The sequence below is a fragment of the Pithys albifrons genome, chromosome 17 (genome assembly GCF_047495875.1).
Source record: "Pithys albifrons albifrons isolate INPA30051 chromosome 17, PitAlb_v1, whole genome shotgun sequence".
Lineage (NCBI taxonomy): Eukaryota > Metazoa > Chordata > Aves > Passeriformes > Thamnophilidae > Pithys > Pithys albifrons.
Genome location: NC_092474.1, coordinates 6,661,234 through 6,674,450, shown reverse-complemented (window position 1 = coordinate 6,674,450; position 13,217 = coordinate 6,661,234). Strand labels below are relative to the sequence as shown.

General features: G+C 44.9%; 1 protein-coding gene across 3 annotated transcripts in view; it reads left to right on the top strand.

Annotated features, from left to right (window-relative positions):
• The window catches only part of CLIP1 (CAP-Gly domain containing linker protein 1), a 62,542-nt gene that overhangs the window by 16,126 nt on the left and 33,199 nt on the right, over positions 1-13,217 (top strand). For all 3 annotated transcript variants that reach the window (XM_071572344.1, XM_071572343.1, XM_071572342.1), the window contains exons 4-6: positions 8,256-8,380; positions 10,075-10,291; positions 12,591-12,788. In XM_071572344.1, coding sequence (XP_071428445.1) covers positions 8,256-8,380; positions 10,075-10,291; positions 12,591-12,788 — 540 coding nt within the window. The remainder of the gene's footprint in view (positions 1-8,255; positions 8,381-10,074; positions 10,292-12,590; positions 12,789-13,217) is intronic.

Sequence of the window (13,217 nt, the reverse complement as noted above, 5' to 3'; positions counted from 1 at the left end):
AAAACCCAAACCACAAAACAAAAAGGAAAAGAAATAGCAGAGAAAAGAAATTCCACTACAAAAAACCAGCAGAGCTTGGAGGTGATCCCCTGGATATTCCCAAACCCAGGGTTAGAGCATCCCATGTGAGGTTGTGTTGAACAGTGTGAGAGATGTGGAGATAAAAAGATGCAAAACAAGCAGCTTTGCTTTTGCAGGGGCCAGAAAACCTCTTTTCCCAAAAGACCTTTTATATTAAAGCAGAAACATTTCAGTGACATCAGGACAGACCATGCTCCAAGGTATGGGATGTGTCAGCTGAGCTCTGTCCCTCTGGATGCCTGTGGAAAAATACCTGTAGATTTGCTGCCACAATCAGCATTCCCTGTGCTTTCCCCTCAGTTTGGAGATGACATACTCATTAAATTGGCCATTAAACATCAGAAAAACAGCTCCTGGGAGACATCAGTGCCCACAGGGAAAGGTAATAATGGTGGAGAAATGCACGTTGTCCTGTTGTCTTTGCTGAGGTTCCAGAGGAGTCAAAGCAGACCAAGTACAAATCAAACTAAGGGAATGCACAAGCTGAAGCATTACAGCCCCAAAGGGTGTTCCAGTGGAAAGGAGAGACCCTCTGATTCCTGCAGGATGATTAAGTTGAAGCAGCACTTTGTCCTGTTTGTCTTGGGAATGGCTGAGGGTAAAAGTGTCTCCCTCAAATCCCAGTTTATCTGAGCCACACTCAGCAACATGGGCTTAATTTCCTTTCACTAACAAGAAACTAATAATGCTTCATGTTAATGTGTGGAAATGTTGGGAGGTCAAGTGGGTATTTAAAAGAACTGTGGTTTGTGATGTGAACTCATCATTCAACTTTTCATTTATTGCACTGATGTGTAACTTTTACTTGATAAAAATATGGTTAAACCAGAGAAAAGTTATTAATGCAAAGAGCAATTCCAACAACTCTGTATTGGGCATAATTTCCATTCTTAACATATGATGTATGCTCTGGAATCTGGATGTGATTGAGCTGTTGGAACATTAACTCTGGGCAGCCTGAGCTCGAATCTGGGGATTGTGTCCCAGAAAATGTTGATGTGGAAATGGGCATTTCCTTCCTTGCCCACATCCAGCCCCTCCTGGGTTGAGGACACAGTGCCACGTTGATGTTCCTGCTGAAAATCAGGCCCCACTTTCAGCATTTGAACTCATTTCAATGAGAATTCCTGGGCATGTGCAAGGGCTGTGCTGGGGCTGGATCAGCTGGGAAAGAACAACAGAAAAGCCGTTCAGAAAACAAATGACTTTCAGGCTCAGCCAGTTTGGGTTTCCTGGTTGAGCTGCAGCCAGAGAACCTGTTTGCCCTGGTGTTGGAGCACTTGGGATTTCTGAAGAGCCCAATGCAAAGTTGATTTTAAAAACAAACAAACAAACCCCCCTGAACTCCCCAACCCAACTTGTTAATAAGAGGGAAAATTCTGCCCTGTGTGACAACTGGTGCCTGTCCCAAAGGCTGAAGCAGCTTTTTCCTGAAGGGAGCAGATGCTGCATCTTAAATAAATAAATAACAATCTTCTCAACCTAAAGGGGCTGAGCCTTCTCAAGGGATTAAAGTGCTTTCATTCATTTAACCAGTTACAGCTCCATCCCAGGCTGTCAGATCTGCTGCTGGGGCTGAGCTGTAAAGCTGGGCTGGGCCTCCAGATGGTCACGGGCACTGCAGAGGGCACTGACAGCCTTGTGCAGAGTTCTCCTCTCCCTCCTCCGTGTTCCTCGTGTCCCTCCTGGCTCTGTTACCCCTCCCTGGGCTCTGCTGATGGAACAGGCAGGGGCTGACAGGAGAGTGTTGTCAGATTTGTTTCCACCCATGTAACTTATCTGGGAGTAAACATGACGCGAGGCTGCCACCCGATTGAATTCCAGGGCTCTTAAAGGCAGGGAAGGGAAAAACAAACCTCACATGGAGAGAGGAGTGTCTCCCTGTGCCAATAATCCTGTGCTGTCCACCTGGAGCTTTTAAAATTTCCTTTTTCTGGGTTTTGCAGCATTGTGAGCAGAAAATGCACTTCTGAGTTCAGCCAGTTTAGAAATCTGGCTGTTAAAAAGCCAAATATCCACCGGTGGTGGTGCAGTTGAAGCAGTGGAAAAATACCTTGCACGAAGCATGTGAGGGTGGAAAAGGAGGAAAGCTGTGGAAGTTGGGAATGTGTGGCCGTTTTGTGCCAGTTTTTAACTGCTCAGTCACATTCGTGCCTTATCCTGGGGCTGAGGTGGCTCTGGAAGGTGCTTTGGTGGCTTTGTCATGTTAAGATGAAAGTAATTCCTATATTTATGTATGGCTACTTAGACAGTATTTGGGTACTGAAGTGCAATGTAGATGAGTTTGCTGCGTGGCTGCCACAGCGGGGAATATGAGGATGTATCTGAGGAATAACAGGATCCCAAGGCTTTGTCTGCAGTTCTGCATCGGGGTGATCTCTGTGCAAACCTCAGCCTTCTTTCAGTGCTGCTTTTCAGCCTTTTGCAGGACGTGTTGTTGCCTCTCTGCTCCAGATAAATGAGATGGGAAGTCTCTCCCACAGCCAGGTGTGGGCTGTGCTTAACTGAGTCACTCCTTGGTTAACTTGCAATTACACGGGAGTTCCTGGGATGTGGTGACAACAATCCCTGACGTTTCCACGTGCTTTGGGAAGAGTTACTAATTTTTGGTGTGTGGCTTCCCTTTTCCCTGCCTTCCCAAGGGGAATGAGATCCAGGAACATGTTGTCCTTGGTCACTTCAGCACAGGAACAGTTTATTTACTTAGTCTTTGCTTTTGCTTTTCTTTTTGTGGTGCTGGATTCACATGTGGCTTTGGCAGGATGGAATTGCTGTTAGGGCTTTATTTTTTTTTCTTCCTGTGAGTTGATGGAATGAATTGAACCCCAGTTGCACATCAGTTGTGGTTACTGGACTGTTCTCTCCTGGAGGTGCAGGGTTGGGTGGTAGCACAGTGTCTGAGGATCTTATTTGTGCCTATTTTGGCCTCACTTTTCAGCTTTTTAGTCGACTGCAACCAAATAGGGTAGAAATGGAGAGGCTTCAAAGGAAGTTCTTCCCAGCTCCATGGAAACAGCCCAAGAGGAGGTGGAGACTCCCAACCACCAGTTCTGGAAAAGCTGCAATTTGCCTTCACAGGGTTTTGCACGTCAGAGAATCCTCATGATCCAGGATCCCATCAATAGGAACAGCATTTTTAGGTAGTGAAGTCACTCAAACAGAACATCTGATGCCACAAGAAAACTGACATCGTTAATCCTGCTGTTCCCAGCATTGCTGGGCTGGAAAACCTGGATTAGGGGGGCCAGTTCAGAGTTCAGGAGATGCTCTAACACTGTTCAGTTGGGCCTTGATCCAGTGTCAGATGTTGAGTAGATTTTTAAAGGAAACCTGATAATCTGAAGCAAATATCTGTCTAATCTCAAAGAAGAAAACAGGCAAAAAGTGCAAAGGAACCAGATGTTGGCAAACTGAAACTCAGCAGTTTTGTCAAACATGTTCTGCTTCCTGCTTTGAAACTGTGGATTTAATGGAGAAAACTCCATTGTGTGCTGGGATTATGTTCTTTTAATTTTGAATACTGTCTAACAGTAACTTCAACATTAACTTGGGCCTTTATTGATATATTTTAAACTCTGTATAATTACACCCACTGGAAACAGTGGCCAGAACTCAGAGCAGAGCTGCAAAATGACTCAAGCAGGAGAAAATGTCTTGCAGTAAAAGATCTGAAGAACTTAAGCTGTTAATTTTCAAAGGGAAAAGTTGAGGTGCCCTGCTTTTAAAACATGTGAGTACCTGCTGAGGAGCTCTGTAATTTCCCAGCTCAAAGCATAATGAGAGCCAAGGACAGAGTCAGATTTGTTGTAGTTGAAATTTAAATGTGTTTGTAACAATGGAGTGATTAGCTATGAAAATATCCTGTCACTGGAAGTGCTTCCTGATGGATATCAGCTCTGGAAACAGCCCCACACAGAGCTCAGCACAGTTACAGGGTTAATTATAGGTGTAAAAGTGGGAGAGACATGAAGGACCTGCCCCAGGAGAGCCAGAGGGGACGAGGCTGTGCTTCCCTCCGGCCCTGAATGGGTGAACAGATCAATTCTTTGGCCACCTGGCAAAGGCTCTCCCTAATTGTGAGCACTGAGAGGTGGCTCTGGGTGGAACTGCCCGGTTGATCCAGGTGTTCAAAGCAGCCTGTGTTGGTCTGGGTGGGGTTTGCTTTTCCAAGCAAGTCGTGGGTGCTGAAGGGTCCTGAAAATGCAGAAATACCCCCGTGGTGCTTTTCTAGAGTGGCCTCAAGCTCTTGCTCATGCACAAGGGCAATTTTTCCTCCCGTTTTACCTCTCCCAGGGTGTCAGTGTTATTGTTACACTGACAAATCACACAGTGAAGTCTCTTTTCCACGCCCTCTCTCATTTTTGGACCATCTCTCTCCTTTTCCCTGGACCACACAGATTTATTTGTTTCCTGCTTCTCCTTATCTTTGGAAATGCGGCTCAAGGTTTTCCCAGGCTTTGATGTGTCCCTTTATCGGGAAGTTTTAACCCCTTCAGGTCTGCAAACCCACTTTGCTCCTCCACTTGTCAGTTCAATGTGAGCTCAGTTCCCAGCGGCTCGGTGGAATTTCATCACTCCCCTCCTGGTTCTGCCACAGCCCTGGTGAATTCCAGGCGGGTTTCCTCACCCCACACTGACCTGAGCTCTAACCCACATTCTCTGCTCTCTTATTGATCTGCATTTTACAACTTGCCTGCACTGAGTGTGGCAGCTGCAAAGAGCTCTGGCAGTTCTTTTCCCTGTGCATTATTCAGTGACCTGCCTTGGCAGGAATGAAGGTCATGGAAAACTCTCTTTATGGTAGTGGTGCCCCATTTTTGCTTAGAGCTTTTAGAAACTTTGTAATAAACTTTTTCCCTGTTTCTTTTAGAAACTGGGCTTTTTATTTTTAGTCCTTCATGGGAAATAGATCAGTTGGCAAATGCAACTGGGGTTTTTTTAGAATTGGGGGTTTTATCTTTTTTTTTTGCTATAATTTTTATATAATTTAAAAATAATTTTTCTGTAATCAATGCTGCAATTCTGCAAGTACAATTCTATTTTCATATTGGTGGGGAAAGTTTGGTGTAATCACATGAGAACCTTTTTACCCCTTTATGGCACTGAACAGTCTACATTACAGAAGTTTTTATCATGGCAAACCTTTCCCCTCCTGTGCTGTCCAGCAGCACCTCACGTTGTCCCAGCAGGGGGATAAATGGTCATTATTGGGTGTTACATGCAGGGCACTGATTGCAGCTGGAGATAAATGCACTTTCAGGGCAGATATCTGGGAGTGACTGAAGCCTTCAGTATTCTCAGCCTTTGCAGAGCAGTGCTGACCTGTCCTAAAGCTGAAATTTGGGAAGCTCTGGCTTGGACCTGAACAGAACTGCCCTGACAGCCCTTACTGGTGCTCTGAACACATCCCTCTGGGTGGGGGCACAGCTCTGCCTGCAGGGAGCACCCAAGGAGGAGCTGCTTATTCCAAGGGGCTGCACTGAGTTTGGAAAAACCCAAAAACCCTTTGGCATTGTCCCTGCATGCTGTTCTGAAATAACACAGTACCCTGGGGACAGGATGAGTGACTGCTCTGCCTCCTGAGGGGCTCCCTGTGCCCCATCTGTTCAGGGGGATCAATTCCTGCTCTGGCTCCCTCCCTCCAGGCCTTGGGACACAATTCCATGGCTGGAGCAGGTCCAGGGGCTCTGGGCAGTGCCAGATTCTTCCAGGTCACATCTCCCAGTTTGGGATTGGAATGGAATATCTTCCAAATAAACACTGCACATTTTTTACTAAATGTGGAAGATGAGACAAAAAGGGAGGAATATTCTGCATCCCTGTGTGATGTGCCTTATCCTGGAGCCAACATTCCTGATCTGGAGGTTTCTCTGCACTGTGGGTTGCAGGGAACAGATTGCAGCAGTTTTTCCTGTCCCTGGGAGTCCTTGCTTGGAGTGATCCTATTGCACTGAGCCCTCACCTGGCCTGCCCATGGGAAGGTGCTGGGTGGGTGTCTTCAGGAACTCATTTATGTTGTTTATTAAACAGAATCACCACAAAACAGCAACAGAATTCCTTGGCCTGGCTCAAGGGTTGTGTGAAAGGAGCTGAGGAGTCCCCAAGCCCTGACTGTTGTCTTGGAGGGGCTGCTCCTTATCTGGGCCATTGTTCTGGTTTTCCTGTCTGATTTCTTTAATGGGTTCTTAGAGCCTGTTTTGATTTAACTCCTCTTGTTTTCAGGCAGAAAACAGTACAAAGTTGAGCAGGGGAACAGCATCTCTCTAGCCAGTCTTTTCACCTAAGTCTTCCAGATTTACCCATGAAAGCAAAACACTGAACAGAACAAGACAAAAAAGTACAAAAACTTCCCCAAACTTACTGGAAGGGAATAGGGAGAACTTGGAAGACTCAGTATAGACATTTTTATGTGTGTACTTGGGTTAATGGTATTTATCCTTTAGAAAAAACCAATTATGTCTGATGGGGAATAAAATATCCCTCAATTTAAGGGCTATTTCTCCCCAGGAAACCCTTTGCCAGTGTCCAACATTCCCTCCTCACTCCTGTGCCCAGAGATTGGGTTTGGGCACCTCCTGACAATTCTCTTTTTCTGGTGCTTGTTTGCCAAGATGGGAAGTTTGTGTGTTCTCTGCCAAGAACACCAGATACCAAACATTCTGCTGGTTACTATATTAGGCTGAGTCATGATAACTGTAAACTTTGTGTGTTTTTATTCCATGGAGAGTAATAATTTGCTACAGAGCCACTTAGAGCAACATCTAAAGTTGTTTCAGGACTGTCTCTAACGAGAGAGAAGGAGCTGCTCCTCAAACATGGACAGGAGATGCCTCTGTCAGCTTTCCCACTGACTAATGCCAGAAAAGGTTAATTATTCCCCCTGTTTTTCTGAGGTTTGGGTGGAAAAAGAACTGCCAGACTTCCCCAATGCATTAATGTGAATTCTCTGCTGTGATCACTCACCTTCATTTACAGAACAAGAGGCTCCTTGTTCTTCTTTAATCCTGGCAAGTTTCCCCCCAGAAGAGAATGTTTACTGGAAAAATGATATGAAATCCTAATTTGCTTTTCAGTGTCTGTTTTGGGAGCAGGTCCCTTCCAAGCTCCCTGCCAAGGCCCCAGATATTCCTCATTGTATAATCTGTGCTGCAAAACACCAGTGGACACTTTCAGTGCCATTGCTGTGTTTTCCATGTGGAATTCTGGGCATCTCTTGAGGAGTTTTCACTGCCTTTTCCTCCTTTTCACCATCCTGGATTATTCAGGCTGACCAGATTTGCACAAATTTAGGGCACAGCATGTGGGCCCTGTGACCTGCAGGATCCTGCAGTTCTGGCTGGTGGCCATTCCTGGGGAGTGTTGGCCACACAACACCTTTTCCTTCTCCTCATTTAATTCCTCCCTCCCTGGCTGTTCTGGAAAGCTGCAGCTCACAGACACTGCAAGTAACTGGAATGGCTCTGAATATTTCAGATTATAACTTTGAGATCAGATGATTTCTGGTCTTTTCCTTTAGGAGTATTTAGGATTTTTTTGTTTTGTTTTTTTAAAGTGAAGAAAAGATTAAGAAAGTGGTTGTCCCCTTTCTAAGGATTCAGACAGTTGGTTATATCTGCAGTTTTGCCAAGTGTTCTGCATTGTGCTTTATATCAACTTTTATGTAATTTAACTGAATTATTCCTTAGAGAAAATATGAAAGGATTTTTTCTCATTTCACTTCTTTTACTTTTCCTCACAGAATTTGAGTAAGAAATAAAGAGTTTGGATAAATCCTTATCTGCTGATAGAGATTTGTGTGAAACAAATATGTTGTATTCAGTATATTCAATATTGAGGTGATTCTGGGTCTTGTTAAATGTATTTTTAGTCTTACAGTCACCTGCTGGAATTGTGGCCTTCTGTCATGACAACCTTTGAATACCAAATTGGACAGAACTAAATGCTGAGAAAGAGATTTTTTTGTTTCTCTTTTCTTCTTTAAACAGTTTGCTTGTGAAGGTCTGTGTTTGTTCAACATCAGAACAAACCCACAGACAGAAAAACGCACAGCTTGGAATAAGAACTGATCCCATCACTGCTGTGCTTTGTGCACAGGGTTCCACTGGAAGCTTTTTCACTCTCTTTGCTGTTTGAACCTGGCAGTGCCTCCAATACAGGTGTGTTTCTTGCTTTAGGTGGGTGGAACCAAAGCTGGAGTCGTTCGTTTCCTGGGAGAGACAGACTTTGCCAAGGGAGAGTGGTGTGGGGTGGAGCTGGATGAGCCCCTGGGCAAGAATGATGGAGCCGTCGCTGGAACAAGGTGGGTCCATCCTCACATTTCCCTTGAGATCATTCTCTGAGTTCCCCTTTGGGTTCTGACACCTACCTGGGTTTGATGTCTCCTTCCAACCTCAGTGTCTGCTGGAATTTATGGTGCCTCCATGTCTCTGAAATCTGTACCAACCCCATTCACGAACTGAGCTGATCTCTCCTGCTCCCATGTGGGTTATCCATAGGCTGGCTATGGAAAGCACCATTTCCTGCCTTTTGAATGCCTGCTTGATTCCTGAGTGCTTAGTCAATCAAATCTCTGGATATCTCATGGCTGTGCTTAAGGGAAACCTCCTGAGTGCCAGGGGCTGGAAGCTCCTGCACCAACAGCTGCCTCCCTGGGGAGGCTGGGGAAGTGGAGCTGCTTCTTGCAATGGGTCACACTTTGAAAGCATTAATTCACATTAATTCACATCACTGTGGGGCTTTCCTCCTCACTGACTGTAGGAAACAGTCCTTTACCTCATGAAAAAGAGGTTTTACAAGGGTTGTACCACCCTAACATGGGTGATCACAACTTAGAATTGGCAGTGGGGCTCGTTTGTATTTAACCAGAGATATATATTCCATATAATCATACATGAACAAATAGTATGGATGAATAAAATACAGAACTACTTGATCTAATTAAAATCTGCTTTTCCTTTCTAACTCTCAGCCACCACATTGTTGGCAGCTCAGAGGCAGAGGAAAGTTGTAAGACTGAACCTGAATGGACTTTTTTAGCAGTCAGATCTGCAGCTCGAGTGGTTCCCCTGCATTTCTGCAGTCTGATATAATCACATTTCAGCCTCTCAAAGTCCCTTTTCAAAAAAAAAAACAACCTACAACTGCAAAGTAATTTAGATGAGATTCCCCAGCTGTCTCTCATCCTTCAATACTTTGACTCCTGATTTTAACACCTTCAGACTCCTGATTTTTAATAAATTCAGGCTCCTGATCTTTAATAAATTCACACTCCTGATCTTTAATAAATTCAGTCTCCTGAGTTTTAATAAATTCAGGCTCCTGATCTTTAATACCTTCAGGCTCCTGATCTTTAATACCTTCAGGCTCCTGATCTTTAATAAATTCAGGCTCCTGATCTTTAATACCTTCAGGCTCCTGATCTTTAAAAAATTCAGGCTCCTGATCTTTAATAAATTCAGGCTCCTGATCTTTAAAAAATTCAGGCTCCTGATCTTTAAAAAATTCAGGCTCCTGATCTTTAAAAAATTCAGGCTCCTGATCTTTAAAAAATTCAGGCTCCTGATCTTTAAAAAATTCAGGCTCCTGATCTTTAAAAAATTCACACTCTTGATCTTTAATAAATTCAGACTCCTGATCTTTAATACATTCAGACCCTTGATCTCTAATAAATTCACACTCCTGAGCTTTAAATTCACACTCCTGATCTTTAATAAATTCACACTCTGACTTTTAATAAATTCACACTCCTGATTTGTAATAAATTCAGGCTCCTGATTTTCAATACCTTCAGGTTCTTGATTTTTAATAAATTCAGACTCACTCCTGATCTTTAATAAATTCAGACTCTTGGTCTTTCAGACTCCTGATCTTTAATCTATTCACACCCCTGATCTCCCATCCCTCCAGGCTCCTGCTCAGGGGGCTGGTTGTGAACCCAGACCATGCCCAGCAGTTGTTTCACCCCTGCTGCCCCTCCCCTGGTGTGTTCTGCAGGTACTTCCAGTGCCAGCCCCGCTATGGGCTCTTCGCGCCGGTGCACAAGGTGACCAAGATCGGCTTCCCGTCCACCACTCCAGCCAAAGCCAAGGCCGCTGCCCGGAAGGTTCTGGCAACGCCCACGGCACTGAAACGCAGCCCCAGCGCCTCATCCCTCAGCTCCCTCAGCTCCGTGGCTTCCTCCGTAAGCAGCAAGCCCAGCCGCACAGGACTAGTAAGCTCCTCTTTCTGCTGCATGCTCCCCGTTCCCTTGGGAATCCTCGGGAATTCCCAGGAAACCCCAGGGATCTGCATGGCTGAGGTCGGGGCTGGAATAGAGCATGGCACGGAATGGTTTGTTGTGCTGCTGCCATTTATGGAATCACAGAATGAACTGGGTTGGGAGAGACCTTTGAGATCATCAGTCCAACCCTTGATCCAACCCCACTGTGATCACCAGCCCATGGCACAGAGTGCCATGGGCTGGTGATCACAGTGGGGTTGGATCAAGACAGATTCTCATTCAGTGCCACATGCAGTCTCCTCTTAGACACCTCCAGGGATGAAGAATCAACCCATTCCAATGCCTGACCACTCTCTCTCTAAAGAATTTCTTCCTGATATCCAACCCAAACCTCCCCTGGCAGAGCTTGAGCTGTGCCCTCTTGTTCTCCTGCTGGTTGTCTGAGAGAAGAGACCAACCCCCACCTGGCTACAACCCCCTGTCAGAGCATGCACAAGGGAAAGACATCTTAGCTAGCCCTGGAGATTTGCCTGTTAACTGAATTCTTGGCTGTTTAACAAACAGATAAAATGTTTTGAGTGTTTAATTCAGGCTAACAAAGTGATTGCATCAAGAAAGGGGCTTGTGGTGCCAGCAAACTGTTCTCTGCCCGGAACCTCCATTAATTGCTCATTTTCACTGTTGTGTGAGGTTTGTGTTTGAGGTGAAGCTTCCACAGATCTCACTTGTTTTGTTAAGCTTCAAATTGCCCAAAATGCTCCAAATTTTCTCTGGCTGTTAAAGAGATGAGTCAGCTGAGAAATCCACAAGTAGCAGTTGCCAGGGCTTTGCTGACAAGAAGCCTCTTTCTTTACTTTTAGGTTTGGTTTTAATCTGTGGGTTCAGAAAAGCTGAATGTTGCCAAGTGCAGTGGCTCAGGTGAATTCTAACAGTACTAATTCCACCTAATACACTTACTATGGATTCTTTTAAAGTTGCTCTGTTACATAAATATTCTAATCTTGGGTTGCAGCAGGAAAACGGAAATCTGGGAAAGTGGAATTTTGAAGAGTCTCTTTTAAGGCAATGAAAAACACAGAAAGAGTTGGGTTTTTCCACAGTCATCCTAGATTTTTTCTTCTTTTTCTTCAAGCCAAAGTCCATAAGTGCATCTGATTAGCAAGAGGTGACTGCCAGTGGTGTGGAAGTGGCTCTCTAGGCCGCTGTCCCACTGACCAACAGGTGCAGAGGTGACTTGTCCCTGTCCTGCAGGAGATTACAGAGGTCAGACACTGGTCAGGGCCCTGGGGTTAATACCTGACCACGAACAGGATTTTTATTTGGCACAAACACTGCCACTTCATTACTTAATCCATTGTGGAAGCTGCACTTGCAGCTGCAGAGTGCCCTCTAGTTTGGGATCACTGCACTGACATGTGAAGAAGACATTCCATGAGGAGAAGCATTGACATGGACCTTGATGTTCTGTTCCATATGCTGTGATCCTCTAAGCTGCACCTTGGAAAGGTCTCGAATAGATTTCCTTATTTTGCCTCTGTTGTGCCCCAGGGATTTAGGCCATAAAACCCAAAGCTTCTGTAATCCACTATTTCTGGAATTAAAATTCTTCCAACTCTTCCAGGCAACATGAACATTTGGTGGCCATTCAGGTTAAAGGGATTGTCTGAATAATTCAGAGACTTTTTCTTTAGAAGTTAAGCTGCTGAGGAAACCAGATTTCCTGAAATCAGTTTTGACACAGCAGACTTTTCGTGCTCCAGTTTCTAGGAAAACTGAAACTTCCCTGGAAATGCTGGACTCTCCCACAGTCTGCCCAGTTACTCAGGGCTGTTGCTATTCCTCCTGTGTGAGAAAAGTGCCTTAGTGTTAATGTCAGGTGCTGTAATGTTAAACTGGGGAAAATAAAGTCATTTAGGTGGGAAAAGAGAATATCCAGCAGGTCACAGGAAGTGTTTGCTTCACTAACACCATGTTTGGAGAGTGTGGAGAATGTCCCTGTTCCCTTTCCCTGGACTCAGAGGGTTTGTGGAGATGTCCCTGTCCCTCTCCCTGGACTCAGGGGGTTTGTGGAGATATCCCTGTTCCTCTCCCTGCACTCAGGGGATTTGTGGAGATGTCCCTTTCCCTCTCCCTGGACTCAGGGGGCTTGTGGAGATGTCCCTGTCCCTCTCCCTGGACTCAAGGGGCTCGTGGAGATGTCCCTGTCCCTCTCCCTGGACTCAAGGGGCTCGTGGAGATGTCCCTGTCCCTCTCCCTGGACTCAGGGGTTCAATGGCTGTCCCTGGTGCAGTTGACAGAGACGTCCTCGCGGTATGCGCGGAAGATCTCGGGGACGACGGCGCTGCAGGAGGCCCTGAAGGAGAAGCAGCAGCACATCGAGCAGCTGCTGGCAGAGCGGGACCTGGAGAGGGCAGAGGTGGCCAAGGCCACGACCCACGTTGGGGAGATGGAGCAGGAGCTGGCGCTGGTTCGGGATGGGCACGACCGGGTGAGGGCTGGGCTGGGCTGGGCTGGCAGGGCGGGCACGATGGGCTGTGGCTCCAACATGGGGGGTGGAATAAATGCTGAGGGATCTCCAGGAATTTGTTATAAATACTTAGTGCAAATCATTAAGAATTATTTTAACTATATAAATAAATTCTGATGTATCTCCAGTAATTTCTTATAAATACTTAGTGCAAATCATTAAGAATTATTTTAACTATATAAATATATATATTTACATATAGATTATTATATGAATATTTAATTGCTTAAATATATATACTATAAATAGTCTATTTTATACAGAAATAGAATTTATCCATTAAAATTTTACAAATATATAACTATTGTAATTATATTAATATATTTTAGGTATTTGAATATCTAAATATAACATATGAATGTATTTTAGATATTTAAATATGTAACTATA